This window comes from Macrobrachium nipponense, chromosome 3 (genome assembly GCF_015104395.2).
Source record: "Macrobrachium nipponense isolate FS-2020 chromosome 3, ASM1510439v2, whole genome shotgun sequence".
Lineage (NCBI taxonomy): Eukaryota > Metazoa > Arthropoda > Malacostraca > Decapoda > Palaemonidae > Macrobrachium > Macrobrachium nipponense.
The window spans coordinates 33,563,371-33,583,797 of NC_087202.1; the positions used below are offsets into that span (position 1 = coordinate 33,563,371).

Sequence of the window (20,427 nt, forward strand, 5' to 3'; positions counted from 1 at the left end):
ATTTGTGTGAGGTGTGGAGGTGAGGCAACTTACAAGCTCATCAGCATTGTAGATTTAGATGTGGTACTTCTAATGTTGCAAAGCATTTATGGATCAGCTTCTCTGTCACTCAGTAGTGCAACTACATAACTGTAAATGCATAATTCAGCAAGTAAAGGGGTATGGTCTCTCTCTCTCTCTGTGTTTGATAGTTCGTAAAGAAGATGAATGAGTGGAGAGTTCAACACCTCTGAGACTGATGTTTGCCATTCCCTTTTCCAGCCTGATTTATCAAGTATTCAACCATGTTTGGCACATCCAGTCTCAAAAATGACCTTGGTGGTCTTCATTTGCCCAAGCCAAGTGAAATTCCTATCTGCTAGACCTTGTTGGGCTACCAAGAGAGATACTTTATGGCCTATGCTGGAGATACCACCAGACGGTGGAGTTACTAGAACTTCACAGCAGGAGACTATCCAGCAGCTCCTGCAAGAGAAAGACTTTCTTTTCAGGGCTAGATATGGAATATCAGGTACATTCAGTAAGTCCTCATTAGACATGCCATCTGCTAGTCAGGGCCTGATGCAAACTTCTTAGTTTGCCTCCACTCAGGAAAGCTCTTCTCAATATCTGCAGTATAGGGCTAATATTTAGCTCTTCCTAGTGCACCTGCTGAAGGATGATTAAAAAGTCTTCTTGCTCTTGAGTAGCTTCTAACAGTCTTGCCTGCCCTCCAGAGTTGGATGGAACTTGCATGCTCCATAGTTTCACCCAAGTGACATATGATCCCTAGTGGGAGGTGTCTGACAAGTACCACGCTATAGGATGTTTTCCTGTTAGTTTTAACATTAGTAAAGAGAGCAGGGAAGCTTCACAGACTTTCTTAGATTGTGCAGCACTTGGGACCCCTCCGTCTCTGATGTGAGATTTGGAAAACTTATCAGTCCCTTTCCCTTGTGACTTTGTGGAGTTTCATGGTACTACTTGCACAGGCTTCCACAGTTTAGGCCTTTGTGAAGGAGACTGTTTATTAGTACTGTTGACCACAAGATAGAGATCTTTCAAAGTACTATTTTGTTGCAGACTCTTAAGGTCATCAAGCAGGTTTAATATTTATCAGGCTGCATGGCTATTTACCCCATTGGATACCTTCTCCATATATATGACCTTTGATGTCTGAGTAGTCATGTTCTATGGACTGTACCTCTCACCCAAGAATTGTTTCCATGTAAAAGGTGAAGGTTTTTATCCATATAGGAGTGGATCACATATTCATGATAAATTGCAATGTTCTTAGGTGTACGATCAGAAGTCTTTTATCATGATAATAATTATAACAAATCCCTAATTTGCACCCTTTTGCTGAAAGGAAAAGTGGGTGCCAATAGTCAAGTGAGTAGGTGGTACATCCACCTTCTTACTAGTACTACTAACTATCTTGTTACTAATCTTCAATGACTGAATGAACTAATTAAAGTTAGCATATTGACATAGGAAAAATCTAGGATGAATGCAAATTACAGTAGCCTGAAATTGTCAATGTGATTTTAGAAAAGTATACCAGGTACGTATACTATGTGATATTTTATTGACATAGAAAATCTAGGATGAATGCAAATTACAGTAGCCTGAAATTGTCAATGTGATTTTAGAAAAAGTATACCAGGTACGTATACTATGTGATATTTTTAAAAATTTCTTGGTAGTACCTGGATTTGAATTTTCTTGAGTAAAAAAGTTTTATGTTCTTTGCAGGGAAAAGGAAATATTTGAAGAGAATTCAAGAACAAGAATCATGAGTTCTTCAATAATATATAGGCTATGATGGCATGAAGTCAGCTGTAAGTGTTGGAGTCATTCCACAGTTAAAAGATGGCACTGTTTATAAGGTAAACATGTAGATATGGACTGTTTCTTTGTATTTTTCATTGTGTATATTCTTGGAGATATGTGTTAATACAGGTAGACCTTCACTAATCCAGTCCTTCACCTATTTGATATAGATTTCATATTTCTGGGTCACTGTAAATTATTATTTCCTAGGCTATCAGACATTGTAATGGGACTGCACTTGATCCGTTCAGCTTTTGGTTGTTTCTTTGCTTTGTCTTTTGTAACCATACAGAATACACAAATATTTGTTTCTTCCTATACAAATTAAAGCAGGTTTTTACATTGATATTTAGCTTGCTGATGCGAGTTGGAATTGCCATTTAACTTTCAGACAAGGTCGTTAACTACCGACAGTAGGGGTGAAGCCTGCCCACTAATGTCTGCAATCCACTGTACTTTCAGCCACCATTGTGTGAAGACATCACTATGCTTCTCTGCCCATATGCCATTTTGCTGTCTTTTTTTTATAAATATTTTTGTGCGGTTGTGCTATGATTATATACAAACCCTCAATCACTTAGCAGTTTTGAAGAGGAAACGATGGGTTAGGGGTTAGATGCTGTCCAAGGAGGACAGATTGTATATCTATTTGGTTTCTCTTTTTTTGAGGTTGATCCTCTTTTATTTTTGTATGTTCCGCTTATAGCTGTGTAGTTGATGGGTAGGCATTATTGAAGCATTATTATTTTAATGAAATGTAATTTTTTTATTGTAAAAAATTTAATTTGTACCCATTGCTCCTTCGCTTGTCTCCCTTGCTTCCTTCCCATACCATTGCCAGTGGTGTTGGGGTTAGCAATGTTAACCCTGTGATAGTGAAGTTGTGCAGTGGAGGAGGTGCTGTTCGTACCCTGATTTTCCTAAGCAAAGGTCCTGTCAAACTCCCCAGCACCTGGGAGGAGGCATACTGGTAGCCCCAAGGGAGGTCAGTGGGATTTGCCCACGGACAGTCGCCCCTCAGGTTGTCCTGTTGTTAAATCCCAGTTCGTGACTATGCCATTTGAAAAGGCATCTATAAGGATAGTGTTTCGTCGTTTCCGCAAGTGGTTTTTGAGCTCTTGAGGAGTCATTCCCGAGCCTTGTCCACTGTAAAGGAGGACTTGTAATATGTCACCTTCTGTCCCTCCTAAGAAGACCAGTGTTACAGAGAGGACCAAACGTTTCTTCTTGCAGGTGTGGGACGATCCAGAATGCTTTTCACACAATGACAATGGTTTAGAGGGTAAGTGTAGTTAAAGGAAAGGATACCCTCTTCTAAGATTCGAGGAAGTTGTCCATTGGGCATCCATCGGATAAGGCTGCATGCTGGGAAAGCTCTGATTGTCTGTTGCCGCGCCCAGACCTTTATCCTCCTGTGCTCCCTATTCCAGATAGTTCCTCTGTGTTAGAGTCTAGCTCTTAAAAAGTGTATGGCAATTGAGAGTCTCTGGTGACTGTGCATCTTTCTTGAGCAGGAAGGGTTTCTCTGTTCCTGCCTTCTGTATCTAAAGTAATTCAAGAACTCCCATTGGGGCAAGAGTGGAAGAGACACCCATTGGCGCCTCAGCTTCAACAAGCGGTTTGAGCGCTTATTGTCACAGTAGTGCCTACTGGTGCATGTTTTACCTCCTCTTCAATAGTGCTCATTGGTTCAATTGCCACTGCGGGCGCCAAAATGTTCAATGGCTCCCGAACGTCCATTAGCGCCCGAGCATCCGTTGGCTCCCAAGTGTCCATTGGCGCCTGAGGATCCATTAGCGCCCAAGCATCCATTGGTGCCCGACCATAAGCGACCGAGCATCCATTGGCGCCTGACCATAAGCGCCCGAGCATCCATAAGTGCCTGAGCGTCCATCGGCGCCCAAACTTCCACAAATGTTTCGAGCGCCCGGCGTAGCTGGATCAGTAGGAAGTTTTTCTCAGCCATGGACAATGCTTACATTTTCTGTTTTACTGACAGTGTCAAATTATGACTGTCTCAGATCCTTCGACTGCCACCATTCAAAATAAGTAGACAGTAGGTTTTTGGGTTTTAGGAAGTCTTGTAACTCCTGTTCAACCATAAGCTAACTTGTCTCCATTTTCATCGGCCAAAGAAGAAGAGGATAAGGAGTCTTCTTCGACATCCTACAATTCACCCCTTTACTACTTTGTAATGAATTCTTTAGATTTGTTCTCGTCAAGGCTTCACAAAGCATACTGCTCCTTTTTTCTATCCAGCCGCAAACAGCCTTGTCCCCTGTTATTGGCAGAGAAGAGGAAGAAGACAGAGATAAGGAAAGTCCTCCTACGACTTACAAGTCTCCTCTTTGCTATTTTCTAGTGAATTTCTCCGACTCCGTCTCGCCAGTAGTTCCAATATTGCCAGTGTCCTCATTTTTTAGGGATAATCAAGTAGATTCTTCGAAGTTGCTTATCTAATTTTTTTAGGCAATGAAGGAAGATAACCTTTGGCTTTCTGAAAGAGGTAACAGGGAAAGGTTAACTTTTAATTTCCTACTGTCACATCTTTTGACAGGAATTGGACGATCTAATTAAGATTATCTTCCGTGTGGTTGTAGTAGTGGGCTTCCTTGATTGGACTGTTGGAGCTTTTGGCCGCAAGATCAAGGAATGTTCGCTGCTGGATGAGGATTTTTACAGACCTTTAACAAGTAACTTCCTACCTGGATAAGGATGCAGGCGGCCCATGGTTAACGGTGCAATCGTCAAAGATATTCATTAAAAAAATAAGGCATTTTAAGGTATTTTTACAGCACAATTTTCAGTCAATAGCGCCGCTAGCGCCGTTATGTCTAACGAGTTCATGCATTTGTAGAAATGCCGTTCAGACCATAAAGGTTATGCAAATGATATTAACAAATTTTATGGAGAGTTATTATATAGGTATTAGGGTAAAATATATGCCTCTGACTTGTATGCCAAAAATATCGAGTTACATAAGTGCAAATTTACCTGTGGATGTGTCGATTATAAATGTTCATGCTTTTATGTTTAAAATGTGTATGAAAATGTATTATGTATAAGGTATTTTTATTTCTGCACAGAAATATGATACAAAAGCAGCTTTTAAAACTCCCCTTCACATTATCAAAGAGGATGTTTTTCATCTTCTTTCTTGTGAGCTGCCGCCTGCCGCCTTTCCGAAAATATCAAGTTAAAAAAAGTGCAAATTTAGCGATCAATGTGTCGATTTTATAAATGTTCATGCTTTTGTTTAAAATGTGTATGAAAATTATTACGTATAAGGTATTTCTTGGCTCAGCCCGTGTCGCTTCGTGAAATATCCTTTCAGTTCATGTTTCTAAGGTAAATATTACTAACATTACCAGAGAAAACTAAAAAGGGGATGTCAGAGTATCTGAAACTCGCTCACCCTAAATAAAACGAGGGTGTCGGTATGGTACTGGGGCATGAAACCACTACCACGGGCCTCTTGTATTTGATACTCCTCCACAAAATCCCCCTGCTAGAGAGAGCTGGTACACAGCCCGTGCCAGCAACTACTACTACTTGGTCCCCCACGCCAACACCAGCACCTCTAGTGGCCATCCTTTCCGTTAGCAGCATCCTGCACGCACGTGTTTTTCTATCTCAGTGCTTTTGTGCTTCCGTTTTGAGATTTTTTCTGTACTATGGAACTTCAAGCCATTGCCGCAGCTAAGTTAAGTACTGCCAAAGTGTTTCACATAATTTTAGCCAGCTAGGACCCATTTTACCGCTGTTTTTTAGGTATTATTACGGTGCCTCCTGCGACATGGCTTCAGGCTCGCCGTACCGGCTCCCCTCGTGTGATTCATTTCTAGCTCCTTCGGTCTCCCATACTGTTGTAGGTATGTCTGCGTAGTATTTATGCTTATTCTACATGTGGTGCAAGATGTGCTATTTGTATTTAATTTTTATGGGAATCTTTTGCCTTTATGTCTTAGCTCAGTGTTCATGCATGCATGGGCCTTTGTCTAGGTCTGTTAGGCATGTGGGGACGTATGCCCCTCTTTCTCTTTTTAGTCCTACCACCCTGGCTGTCGCCCTCCGTTTCTACGTATCGGCAGAGGCCAGCTCCCCGAGTAGTTAGGCTTCCTACCTTCCAGGTAGGTTAGCCTAGCTTCTCTAGGACGTTGCTTTCCCTTTGTCTTTTGATTCCCTTCCTTTCTGTTTTAATAATTGTGTTTTATTTATATCGCATGTAGGAGACTGTTTGTGCTAGCCTAGGCTATCTCAGTTCGCCTGGCCTATCTGTCCGCGTGGTCCTACAACGTTCGCGGTGGGCCAGACGATCGCCACGAGCCATCAGCTCAGTCCCCCTCCCTGCTTCCCCTCCCCTACGCGGGTGGGAAGGCTGGTCACACTCGCTCACTGTTGCCACGGCAACCATCCAGGCTCTCCTCCCCTCTTCCTCTCTCCCCAGAGAGGAGTCATGGGGGGGTTCCTGAGTCTGGCTCTTCATACCGTTCTCTCCCTGGGTTCCATGGGGGGTCTTTTGTACGCTCGGGTTGGGTTGGCCACCTCGCTCGCTTGTACTTGGACTTCCTCGGGTCCCTCCTTAGCTCTCTCCTACCCCGGTCACCCCCTGCCTACCCACCGCGCCAGCGGCGGGCTCAGCTGGTCCCGCCAGTTCTTCTAGGGGGTGACGGAGAGTAGCACCACTACATGCATCTATATATATATATATATATATATATATATATATATACTACATACATTTTTGTTCCTATTATTATCTTTTAGTGTTATTATTATGTTTGTATATTCCGCTAAGCCGGCGGAGTGCCCGCTCACGATCCGGGTTCTCCTCCTGCCTGCGAAATTTTTATACGGCGGAGCTGCGCTCCACCTATCCTTGTTTTGTCTTTTCTGGATTAACCCTCTCATGTTCCTCCGCCGTCCTTGTACTCCTCACCCAGGCGTATAGACTGGTAACTAGTTTGGTGAAACTCCTTACTCCGGTGCCCCGGAAACTATCTGACTAGTATACCAGGTTTCACAGACATATCTCTACAGGAGAACAGGAGAGGGATAATACCAAAAATTTTTCACTCCGGCATATAGCAGAGTATTATATCTCTTAACGGGCTAGTCCTGTTAGTAACCGCTGATACTCATGTATCTGTTCACTTACAGGCTACCAACTGCCAGGAATCCGGCTGCAATGCTATATTGCAGGACCCCTGTGGCCACGAGGTCTGCCGGACTCACGCCCCCTGCGCCATCCGCTATGGTGACATAGCGGTATGGCATCACGAAGCCTGCTCTGTATGTTATGATTTGGTGGAGCAGTTTTCCTCCGGCGTAAGTATATACCGGAGTACTTTGCTTATAACTGATTATTCAAGCAGTCCTATAAGAGATATAAACGATATTTAGTTTTAGATAATTAATCATATAACTTTGGGGCTTAGTTTTAAGGATTACAATGACCCTCTCTTCCAGGCTACCACCGTGAAAGACGCCGTGTCAGCAACCCTGAGGGCCTGGGTCGGCAGGTTCGGGAAGAACGTGACTAAGGGGCAGCCATACATCCTGGACAAAGTATGGCTGTCCGCCTCTTCCCGGGCGGGAAATCAACTGGTTACGTCGACCCGGCAGCGGCGGCCCCTTACATCTCCGCCATTCAGCAGCAAGTGGCACAAGCGCTGGCAGCCCAAGGCAATCCTGAGATTGCGGACGAAGTGGCTACTTTGGACCTGAATTTAGAGCTAATGGCGGTAGGTGACCCAGGTAATTTGTTAGTTGAGGTAAGTTTGTTGGGGGCTCAAGGGCTTCCCTTGGGTCCTTCTGGATCTTCATCCCCTAATTACTCTTCTACTTCTTTCCAAGGCTTTTCGGAGAGTGAAATTTCGGTTAGGCCAAAATCCACTTCAGCTATCCCTAAAGTGAAAGGGAAGCGGGAGTTGAAGACCCTCGAGAAGACGTCGTCTAAGAAGACCACGTCTTTCCGCATCTCATAAGTCCTCGGCTCACCACCCCAACCCGGAGCAAGAGAAAAGTCGAAGTCCTCTTCTACTTCGCACTCGAAAGGGTCCAGGGGCAAGTCCTCGAAGGATAAGGCCCGAGCTTCTACGAAGCCTGAGCCTTCAACTTCTACCGGGACACGTCCTAAGACTCTTATGGTTATCAGGGACCCTAGTCCCTTTGATACCGAGGCATTTACTGCAAATATAATGCAGCAAATTGGGGAAACTTGGTCGGAACCTAGTTAACGATAAGTTTGAACAGATGTTTTCGCACATCTCCACTTCGTTCGAGGAGTCAGGAGTCAGTCGATCAGAAGCATTCGGAGAGACTGACAAACCAAGAGAATCTGATGGCGGGCCTCAGGGAGAATCCCGCAGCAGTTCTCCCACAGTCCGGCATGGTGGCGCAACCCATGCCGGACTATGATTCCCTTCCTCCCTTCACGACGAATAACCCATGGTTTTTAGGGTTTTCATCACATGCTTCCTGTAAAGACGGCATGCTGACGTTGCCGGATTGCAGTACTCGAAGATTAGAAGACTTCGAGTTTCACCCCGCCAACCTCCAACCACCATTTATTGGCTATGCCCGTCTGACAGAGGCGGCAATGAAAAGGGAGGATAGGATCCTGAAAGAAATGGTGATTTACAGCCGGGATCAAGCCCAAAGGGAGTGGATCAGGAGCTTAGAAGATTGGGAGTGTGTGAACACCAAGCTCCAGGCTTTCAAAAGCCCCTTTACTATCTTTGTGGCAGAGGAAGAAACACCTATCCCTTTCACCACAAAGCTAGCAGAGTTGACTCTACAGGCCGCCATGAAAGACGAGCCTATGCCCCAACTTAAAGAGACGGAGCCAACATCACTTCTCCTTCCAGGAACCGAAGACCTTTGGGCGGATCTCCCAGCCACTTTCACAGTAGGGAAGCTCAAGCCAGATTGTGCAATAGCACAATTTGGCGAGAGACTTCCTAGGCTTTCTGATAATCTCATCAAGCAGAATTCGATGCTAGGACTAGGTTAGGGAGGACCTTAAATGCCCTAGTGATGACGGAGGTTGCCGCGGTGACGTACGTGATGGAACCTCTATTTAAACTTCTGGCCAAAGCACAGACACACACCGTTCAGTGTGATCTGTACGACTTTGCCATAGCAAGACGCAACTGCAGGAAACACGTACTGCAAGAGGCGACTATTCGTCATGAGGCAAATAAACTACTTGCATCTTCAATCTGGGGTGCTGACCTCTTTCCAGAGGCTGTAGTTAACGAGGTCCAGCACGAAGTAACAAGGCTTAAGGTCCGCTGGGGCCTGTCATCTGAGAGGAAGCCCGAACCTACTTCCTCCGCTTCAAAGAAGCTGAAAAAGCTTAGGAAGTTCCCACCTTTCCAGGCTGCTCAGCAACAACAGGTGGTATAATCTGTGCCAGTGTCCCAGATGGTACAACCTTCCACCTCTAAGAACCAGTCCCAGCCAATACTCCTACTGACCTCACAGAATCAGCCCTCGACCTCATACACAGTATCTCTGGCCTTCAATCCAGTCTTTGAAGGTCAGGCGTTCCAACCCTTTAATAGGTTTGGAAGGGGAAGTAGGGCCAGAGGTGCATTTCGCCAAAGAGGTGGCGGAAGAGCACCTAGCAGAGGCAAGCACTTCCGGGGAGGACGTGGATCACGCCCTGCCACAAGTCAGTGAGAACCCTCAGGTAGGAGGGAGACTGTTCCTCTATTGCCACAGATGGGGATTCAGCAATTGGGCACAAAGTATTGTGTCCAAAGGACTGGGATGGAGTTGGAACAAAGGTCCTCCTCCATCCAAGACCTTCCCTCAAAAACCAACAAAGGAATTGACGGAGTATGCACAAGAACGCCTTCAGAAAGGGGTAGTATCAAGAGTCAAGCATTTAAAGTTTCAAGGACGCTTGTTCAGCGTGCCAAAGAAATTGGTTGTTTTTCCGTTGTCTTGGGTGGGGCCAACCAAACGAAAGAATAATCTTTAGAACCATTGTCCCCGTCTAAACTTATTCATTCGTTGCGACAAGTTCGAAATGCTGACTATCTCGCAGGTGTGGACCTTACTTCCCCGTGGGGCCGTCACCACCTCTATCGATCTTACAGACGCATACTATCATATCCCAGTTGCAAGACACTTCCGCCCGTACCTAGGCTTCAGACTGGGAAACCAGGCATTCTCCTTCAAAGTGATGCCCTTCGGGTTGAACGTGGCCCCCAGGGTATTCACGAAGATAGCGGAGTCAGTAGTTCAACAACTAAGATCCCAGGGAATAATGGTAGTAGTGTATCTGGACGATTGGCTCGTTTGGGCAACAACCGTCGAAGAATGCCACAAAGCTACGGTCAAAGTAATACAGTTTCTGGCATATCTGGGGTTCCAAATAAACAAGACCAAGTCCAGGCTAACGCCGAACTCCCGCTTTCAATGGCTCGGCATTCAATGGGACTTGAACTCCCACACTCTGTCAATTCCGTTGGTCAAAAGGAAGGAAATAGCCAAAGCAACAAGGCAATTCCTCAAATGCAAACTAACATCAAGGAGAAACCAGGAAAGAATCCTAGGCTCTCTCCAGTTTGCATCAGTTACAGATGTTCTGATGAAGGCAAAGCTGAAAGATATAAACCGGGTCTGGTGCTCAAGAGCAAACAACAAATCTTGAGACAAGTTGTCAGCCATCCCGCCGATTCTCCGCAAACGACTCCGCCCCTGGGCGGAGGTCAAGAACCTATCCAAGTCGATCCCTCTTCAATTTCCCCCTCCGGCGTTGGTTATCCACACGGATGCTTCTCTAAGCGGATGGGGAGGATACTCCCAATTCAGGAAAGTACAAGGGACTTGGTCACCTCAGTTCTGCCAGCTTCACATAAATGTATTAGAAGCTATGGCAGTATCCCTCACATTGAAGAGGCTTCTACCAGCCAAGAAATCCCACATCAAGCTGGTATTGGACAGTGCAGTAGTAGTACACTGCATCAACAGGGGAGGATCCAAATCAAGTCACGTAAACCACGTCATGTTAGCCATTTTCTCACTAGCAGCCAAGTACAAATGGCATCTATCCTCCACTCACCTGGCGGGAGTAAGGAACGTGATAGCTCAGTTCCTCTAGAATCGGAGTGGTCTCTGGACAGGCGCTCATTCCAGTGGATATGCCAAAAGGTCCCAGGCCTCCAGGTGGATCTTTTCGCATCACAATCGAACCACAAGCTCCCGTGCTATGTGGCCCCCAACCTGGACCCTCTGGCTTATGCCACAGATTGGAATCAGTGGAAGAAGATATACATCTTTCCTCCAGTGAATCTTCTATTGAAAGTCCTGAACAAACTCAGGTCTTTCAAAGGGCAAGTTGCTCTAGTAGCCCCGGATTGGCCCAAGAGCAACTGGTTCCCTCTTCTTCTGGAATTGGGTCTCTGGCCTCAACGGGTTCCCAATCCCAGGCTATCTCAACCAGTACAAATGAGGACTGTGTTCGCTTCCTCAGGAATTCTCAAAACCCTAACTTTATGGACTTCATGAAGTTTGCGGCTAAAAGAGATGCAAATATTGATCCTCAAAATATCCTTTTCTTAGAATCGGATAAAAGAGAATGAACTTTACGTCAATATGACGCAGCTGTTAAAAAGCTAGCAAATTTCCTGAAGGAAACAGAATCTCGAACCATGACTACTAATCTGGCTATCTCCTTCTTCAGATCCTTATTTGAAAAAGGTTTAGCAGCTAGTACTATTACTACCAATAAGTCAGCTTTAAAGAAAATCTTCCAGCTTTGCTTTAAGATAGGCTTAACAGACTCTTATTTTTTGTCTATTCCTAAAGCTTGTGCTAGGCTCAGACCATCAGAGACCTAGCTCAATTTCATGGTTCTTAAATGATGTTCTCAAATTGGCTTCAGATACTGACAATGATTCATGTAACTATATACCACTCCTAAGGAAAACATTATTTCTGCTAAGCCTGGCTTCAGGAGCCAGGATATCTGAACTGTCGGCTCTCTCTAGAGACTCTGGCCATATCGAATTTCTTCCATCAGGAGAACTTCTTCTATCCCCAGGTCGTAGTTTTTTTAGCCAAAAATGAGGATCCTTTAATGAGATGGGCTCCTTGGAAGATCCTCCCTCTTCCTCAAGACCCGTCTCTATGTCCAGTGACGACCTTACGAGCCTATCTGTCCAGGACATCTTCTAGGTCCTCAGGTCCAACTATTCATAAGAGAGAAAGGTGGCACTATTTCCTTAAAAGGGAATTAGGCAACAAATCTTATACTTTATCAAACAAGCCAACCCTGATTCATTCCCCAAAGCTCACGACATCAGGGCAGTAGCCACCTCAATTAATTATTTCCAACATATGAATTTCGATGATCTAAAGAAGTATACAGGCTGGAAGTCACCGACAGTTTTCAGACGTCACTACCTGAAATCCTTAGAATCTCTTAAATTTCCAGCAGTGGCAGCGGGAAACACAGTTTCTCCTGACACTGCCTAAGTAGTTTTAGTCATAGATCCAGATCTCCTTTCTACCTACCTCACTAACATTTTTCCTGTGATCCTGCCACCAGGCTCTACCCTGTTTTGAGCCTTAGCTGCCAAAAGGCTATATCGTGATGTTTTCCCTTATTTTTATGCTAGGGTTACTCACAACTGTATACAGGCGGCCCTTGGTTAGCGACAGGGGTTCTGTTCCTGGCCACCGACGCCAAGCGATTTTCGACGCTGAGCGATTTTAAAGCCTACGGCCGCCGCATACCTTCTTTTGAAACTCTAGACCAGTCAAAGGCGCCGTAATCCCACAACGGCGCAATAAGTAAAATTATATTTATGCAGTATAGTACTATAGAATTTACTGTACAGTACATGTGGGTGTCTAGATTATGTAAAGATATAATAAAGTTTATACAGTGTACAGGTAGCTGTAGTGTTCAGGTTACGATCATTAGTCTTACGATAGTTCGATTTTATGAGAGATCAAATTACAATGGCCTAACTTTATCCATCTTCTAGTTACATAAGTTCAATAACAGCAAAAGAGAATGATGAAAGTATGGTTTTAACGTTATACTCGTTGCGTGAACGTGTACAGCCATGAACAACCGAACGAGAAACGACTTTTTTTTTTTTTTTTGTTTTTTTTTTTTTCTAAGTACAACCGAACTGGATAACATCTGTTTGGCTTGTATTTCAATCATCGTACTACAGTGCAACATTACCGTATTTGTTATAAATGGCGTTATGTATAGAATAGAACTGAGATATCTTAATGTAATAACTTTATTCACTATAGATCAGAGATCAATATAGATTAAAGATCAATCGGGAAATATACCGTTAAATTTAAACCTAGTTATAACTGAAGCTGAGAAAACTGTTCAAGCTGCTAATGACTATTATCGTACATCGGCAAAAGGATAAAAACTGCAGTAAACGTCTGCCATCACACACAACTGTAGATAAATTTGGGATAAAATAATTTTAATCAAAATTACTGTGCTTGAAAGAACACATGTTACTGTTGGTTTCATGCCGATATAAGATAACGTAAAGTTCGTATTACGATGATATAAAGGATTATTGCGAACGGAATCACGTAATTTTTTACGCAATAAACATGCCGCCAACGTAATCTGTTAACGAAAAAATAGTAGTTCACATTCACAACGAGACATATTCAATAAATATTTCCACCTAAAAAAAACACGCTGTATAAGGAAAATAACTTTGTCTCATATAAGTCAAGTATATAGATATTCGTTTATGCTAACTAGAAGCAAGAGCATTCGCTCAGAATTGCGTTATGGTGAAACAAACACGTATTCATCAGCTGATTTCAAACCACAACATTGGCCGCTCCGCGGAATTCTGGCTTAAGTTTGCCGTAGTATTTTAAAATACAATAATATGAGAATACATACAATATTCTTGATACCCCGTGAAATAAGGTATACTTTTTAAGGATTTATGGAAAAGATGCATAATTAATAAAATAACACAATGCATTTTTCGGAACTGGCGGACAAGAACGAACATGAAAAAAACATCCCCTGACAACGTGGAGCGTAGTTACAAAGGCTGCCTTAATTTGTATCTTATTTCTGTACAAAAATGAAAATACCATTTACGTAATATATTTTCATACACATTTTAAATATAAAAGCATAAACATTTGAAAAATCGACACACCGATCGCTAAATTTGCACTCTTTTTAACTATATTTTCGGAAGAGCGGCAGACGGCGGCATACAAGAACAAACTTGAAAAAAACATCGTAGTCGATAACTTGAAGGGGAGTTTCAAAAGCTGCCTTTTATATTTCTGCACAGAAATAAAAAATACCCTATTCGTAATACATTTTCTACACTTTTAAACATAAAAGCATAAACATTTATAAAATCGACACATCGATCGCTAATTTGCACTTTTTTTAAAAATCGATAGTTTTCGGAGAGCGCAGGCGGCGGCTTACAAGAAAGAACATGAAAAAAAAACATAGTATTTGGTTAACGTGAAGGGCGTTCAAAAGCTGCCTTTGTATCATATTTCTGTACAGAAATAGAAATGCCTTCATGTAATACATTTTCATACACATTTTAAACAAAAGCTAACATTTAGATCGACACATCCATAGCTAAATTTGCACTTATGTAACTCGATATTTTCGGCATAGAACAGCGTCAGAGGCATATTTTATTTTACCCTAACTTAGCCTACGTAATAACTCTCCATAAAATTTGTTAATATTTGCATAACCTTTATTGAGCGGCATTTCTACAAATGTATGAACTCGTTCGACAACGGCGCTAGCGGCGCTGTTAACTGAAATTTGTGCCGTAAAGATACCTTTAAAATGCCTTTTTTTTTTAATTAATATTTTTGACGACCGCCGTAAAACCGATTCGCCGTTGAGTGATTGCGCAGTTAACCGCGGGCCGCCTGTATAATGTTTCATTCTAGTTTTAAGTTATCGTAAGTTAGCATAAGTATAATGTTAATTCTTGTTACTTATTTTAAGGCTAACATAAGTTACTATAGTTAGTTTAAGTATTTATACGATAACTTTGTAATATTTGTTCTAGATTATACTCGTCTTATTGTTTTTTCGTGTTTTCTTATTACCTTATACTGTTACCTTTTCCCCAAGCTTGTGGCTAATTCTCTGGTACTATTTCACGAGCGACATGGGCTGAGCCCAGATAAGGGATTTTATAAGGATTTTGATGAAGGAAAAATCTATTTCTGGGCAAGGGCCCGTTTTGCCCAGTGAAATCCCCCCCTGTTTTCTCTCCCACCCTTGTGCCCAAGCTTGGTCTTCTAACTTCAAGGATGGCCACTAGAGGCACTGGTGTTGGCGTGGGGGAGCAAGTAGTAGTAGTTGCTGGCGCGGGCCTGTGTACCAGCTCTCTCTAGCAGGGGGATTTTGTGGAGGAGATATCTAAATGACAAGAGGCCCGTGGTAGTGGTTTCACTCGCCCCAGTACCATACTGACACCCTCTTTTTATTTAGGGTGAGCGAGTCAGAACACTCTGACATCCCCTTTTTAGTTTTCTCTGGTAATGTTAGTATTATTTACCTTAGAAATATGAACTGAAAGGATATTTCATTGGGCGACACGGGCCCTTGCCCAGAAATAGATTTTTCCTTCGTCAAAATCAGTTTTTTATTTCTGCGCAGAAATATGATACAAAGGCAGCTCTTGAAACTGCCCTTCATGTTATCAAATACTACGATGTTTTTTATGTTCGTTCTTGTAAGCTGCCACCTGCCGCTCTTCCGAAAATATAAAGTTTAAAAGAGTGCAAATTTAGCGATCGATGTGTCGATTTTATAAATGTTCATGCTTTTAAGTTTAAAATGTGTATGAAAATATATTACGTATAGGTATTTTTTTTTTGTTTTTTGTACATAAATATGGTACAATTTAAGGCAGCTTTTGTAACACCCTCCACGTTGTCAGAGGATGTTTTTTCATGTTTGTTCTTGTCCGCCTCTGTTCCGAAAAATGCATGGTGTTATTTTATTAATTATGCATCTTTTTCATAAATCCTTTAAAAAGTTATACATTACTTCACTGTATCCAATAACATTGTATGTATTCTCATATTATTGTATTATAAAATACTACGGCACATCTAAGCCAGTATTCTGCAGAGCGGTCAATGTTTTGGTTTAAAATCAGTTGATGGTGAATACGAGTTTGTTTCGCCATATTTAAGGCAATTCTGAGTGAATTGTCTTGCTTCTAGTTAGTATAAACAAATATCTAGATACTTATATGAAACAAGTATTTTTCCTTATACGATGTGTGTTTAGGTGGAAATATTAATTGAATAGGTCTGGTTGTGATTGTGAACTAATTTTTTTTTTTTAACAGATTATGTTGGTGGCATGGGTTTAGTGCATGAAAAAATTCAAGTTGATTTCCCGTTCAGCAAGGTTTTTCCTTTGATAATTCATCGTAATACGAACTTTACATTATTTATCTTATGTATATCGGCGTGAAACCAACAGTAAAATGTATTCTTTCTAGCACAGTAGTTTTTGATTAAAATGATTTAATCTCAATTTTATCTACGGTTGTGTTTGATGGCATACATTTACTGGAGTTTTATCCTTGTTGCCGATGCACGATAATAGTCATTAGCAGCTTTTGAACAGTTTTCTCAGCTTCAGTTTAAATTTAACAGTATATTTCCCGATTGATCTTTGATCCATAGCGAATAAAGTTATTACACTAAGATATCTCGGTTCTATTCTACATAACGTCATTTATAACAACTACGTAATAGTGTACTATAGTACGATGATTGAAATACAAGCCAAACAGATGTTATCCAATTCGGTTGTACTTAGAGAAAAAAGTTGTTTCTCTTTCGGTTGTTCGTGGCTGTACATGTTTGCGCAACGGAGTATAACGTTAACCATACTTTCATCATTCTCTTTTGCTGTTTTTGAACGTATGTAACTAGAAGATGGGATAAAGTTAGGCTATCGTATAATATGGTCTCTCATAAAATTGGATTGTCGTAAGACGAATTATTGTAAATTGAACACTACAGCTACTTGTACATTGTATATTATTATTATTAAAGTAGTTTAACCAGACCACTGAGCTGACTTTCAGCTCTCATAGGGCTGGCCTGTACATTGTATAAAACCTTATTATATCTTTACATACTCTAGACACCCAAAGGATTAAAGCTAGGCTTTTTACACCTTACAATATTTAATACTATAATGTACAGCAGTCCCCGGGTTATGACGGGGGTTGGCTGTTTCTTGAGACGCTTCGTAAGCCGAAAATCGTCGTAAGCCGGAACATCGTCAAAAATCCTAAGAAAACCTTACTTTTAATGCTTTGGGTGCATTGAAAACTATGTAAACTGCATTCTTATGGCATTTTTCATAAAAAAAAACTCTTCAAATGTTGATTATTTTGCATTTTTGGTGTCATATTTCATCTGCCAGATGACCGTTGTAGGAGTCGTAACCCTGGAAATAATGTCTGATTAATATAATTGAAAAGCGTCGTAACCTCGGAACGTTGTAAGCCAAGACCGTTGTAACCCGGGGACTGCCTGTACTGTACCGTACTACTGTACATTAAATTCTATAGTACTATACGGCATAAATATAATTTTACTTATTGTGCCATTACGGGATCACGGCGCCGTTTCACTGGTCTAGGGCGCTGTTAACTGGTCTAGAATTTCGAAAGAAGGTGTGCGGCGGCCGTAGGCTTTAAAATCGCTTAGCGTCGAAAATCACTTGGCGTTGGCAGCCAGGAATGGAACCCCTGCCGGTAACCGAGGGCCGCCTGTATCAGAGACAGTTCCCTGGAATTGTCTTCTTTTATGTTGGGCATTCTGAAGTAGAGAGAACTCGTGTTCTTTCTCCACCAAGGAGTGTATCAGACACAGAGGTCTACCCCTCTTTACCCTCCTCTGGATAGTAAACACCTTTTTCCTGAGGATCCAGTAATTCAGGTAGCTTCTGACCTCCAGATGAAGTCAACCCCAGACCTTATCTCTCTCTCACTGAACCAAGTGTTCTTGTTTTACCACTACTAGCTCACACCCTTCTCCTTCCACATGCGCTCATCTCTTTCATGGCAAGGGAAGCCCTAGGTCATTCCCTAGATTGGGGAAAGAGGATGATCAGCCCTCGAACCATTAGGAAATCCTCCTCCAAATCCCAGCTAAGAAGTGAAGAGGCAGTTCTCCGGGCACCTGCAGGAGAAAGATTCCGCCAATTTGAATGAACTGGGAAGCAAGAGGAGCAAGAATAACCTTGGATCATAGTGTTGAGAGAAGGTTACAACATTCCTTTCAAGACCGTTCTGCCCTTATTCAGCTCTCCGATAGCTTTAGCCTACTTGGAAAATTCATAATTCAGACGTTTATTGCCCTGTCAAGAGAAGTTTCGTCACTTGCAGAAGAAGGCCATGTCATAGAGTTAGTAGTAGCCCACTAACTCCTGAATTTTATAACTGATTATTAGTAAGTCCCCCAAGGCCTCAGCGGGGTTGAGGCCCTTGTTAGAGGTGAGTAAGAATCAGACAGTTTTTCTTGTTACTTCATCAATGGGACTGGATGGTGTCCATCGATATAGATGATGCATAGTTCCATATCCCAATTCACCAAGGCTCAAAGAAGTTCTTCATTTCATCTTCAGAGAGAAGTACCAATTCACAGCTCCGTGCTTTGGGCTTTCGACAGCCACACGAGTGTTCAAGTACTCACAGCTTAGCCCCATTGAGAATGGCTGTAACTAGTTGGGATAAAAATCTCTCTTTACCTGGAATATTGGCTTCTTCGGTCACATTCATAGAAGAAGTTCACAGAGGATGTGCAGAAATTTCCATCATTGGCGCTGAGACTTCTGATAAACTTGAGGAAGTTACAGTTAGTCTCCTGTTTGGATTGTGTCTTTTTGGGGATGAGGATAGACTCTGATGCTTTCTGGCTTTTCCATCTCCACAAAAAAGTGGAGTCGTGCCTTCAGTAGGTTGACCATTTACTAGCCCTTCAAGATTGCTCAGCAAAGGAATGGAGGAGCCTGTTGGGCACCCTATCCTCTATAGAACAGTTTTTGTCGTCTGGCAGTTTCACATGAGGAAGCTTTAGCTCTTCCTAAAGATAACTGGAAGGGGAAAAATTTCCAGACTCATTTGTGTTTTAGGCAACATCTGAAGTAAAGGAGGACCTGTCTTGGTGGAGATCAGAAGACAGGCTATTAGAAGGGAAGTCCCTTCTTCCTCTTGAGCCCCAACCTGGTATTCTATTCAGATACGTCCAATCCTGGTTCAGGAGACACAGAGTATTGGGACATCCCATGAGAAAGTGGCACATCAATTGAAAGAATTGACGGCTATCCACCGGGTGCTGTTTGAAGTTTGCAGACCTGGTTCATACAAGGGAAATTCAGCATCCTGGCGGTTGAATTAAGCTGCAAGAAGCAAAATCTTCCCACTGTGTTGTTTTTTAGCAGAACTAGCTCCTTCTGATAGGAACTCTGGACGACAACTACAGTCAAGTGCAAACCCTGTTCTATCAGAGCCGGAAGTGCTTTATTGCAGGGAGAAGAGTGGAACTCTGTTCGGCTAGATGGCCTGGTATTTCCTAGAACCAGAAGCCCAGACCAGATTTAATCCAAGATGTTATGGCAAGTACATATGCATCTCGTCCTCTGATTAGGACATCTTGCCATTTACCCTAATGGTCTTTTTCTTCTGAGACTCAGGTTTAAGAGGAGCATTTGCATCTTGTTAGCAAAGCTAATGACATTAAGTACAACCTCTACCTCATTAGCTTTCAAGAGCTATATGTCTCATATGTCCATTTCACATTCGACCCACTGGTAGTGTGATCATTCATCATTTCTCATGGAGTAAGAGAATTTTTTGGAAAAGTGCTAATTTAGGCAGTACCTTGAAAATTTTAACTACTGGTATGGTATCGAGGAAGAAAGCATAGGATTCCCTCTTATTGTCCGAACCTTCACCTGATAGTGAAGGATCGAAGTTTAGGGAGCCAAGAGGGTACAATGTACCCAGAGCACCCGACACTTATATGTGTTGTGGATTTTACTTAAGAGTAGGTGACATAATAATCTGTTGTAAGTGTAGGTGACATAATAATCTGGGTGTTATGGTACAATGCTAGGGCAAGGGGAAATTGTAGTCCTTGTGAGCAATTAGAATCATCCTTGCTACAAGGCTCCCCCTTAAGTAGAGGCGACCCTCGGCTTTACTGCCGCACCACTACAGGTTAAGTTGAGCACCAACCAGAGGCAGTCTCTACTGCAAGCTCTCTTAACTAACAAGGAACGACAAGCATTGTTTCAATGTTGTAACTTATCTATTTCTAATTCATTACATGACTTAACGTTTTAGAGTAGAGTATGTCCATTTATCCCACCTCCTGTCAATGAGGGAGTCAGCTATGTAATTCCTGGGTAAGTTGCATAATTCAAAATGATGTTGTTTTTATAATAAAACAAGGTTTTCTTGATTTACTTACCAGTAAATTACATGATCAGAGCCCTCCCTCCTCCCCGCTGATGGACATAAGAATAAAACGGAATGAGCTAATGGCTGTGTTGTTCCTAACCTTCTC

The 20,427-nt window shown here is 42.4% G+C and overlaps 1 protein-coding gene across 2 annotated transcripts in view; it reads left to right on the plus strand.

The window, feature by feature from the left end:
- The window catches only part of LOC135221697 (protein argonaute-3-like), a 699,537-nt gene that overhangs the window by 32,295 nt on the left and 646,815 nt on the right, over positions 1–20,427 (plus strand). The window contains exon 1 of one of the 2 annotated variants that reach the window (XM_064259437.1): positions 1,755–1,868. The exons of the other annotated variant lie outside the window; for it this stretch is intronic. Coding sequence (XP_064115507.1) covers positions 1,809–1,868 — 60 coding nt within the window. The 5' untranslated portion in view covers positions 1,755–1,808. Of the gene's footprint in view, positions 1–1,754; positions 1,869–20,427 lie in introns of those variants that run through there. 2 annotated transcript variants of the gene reach the window in all.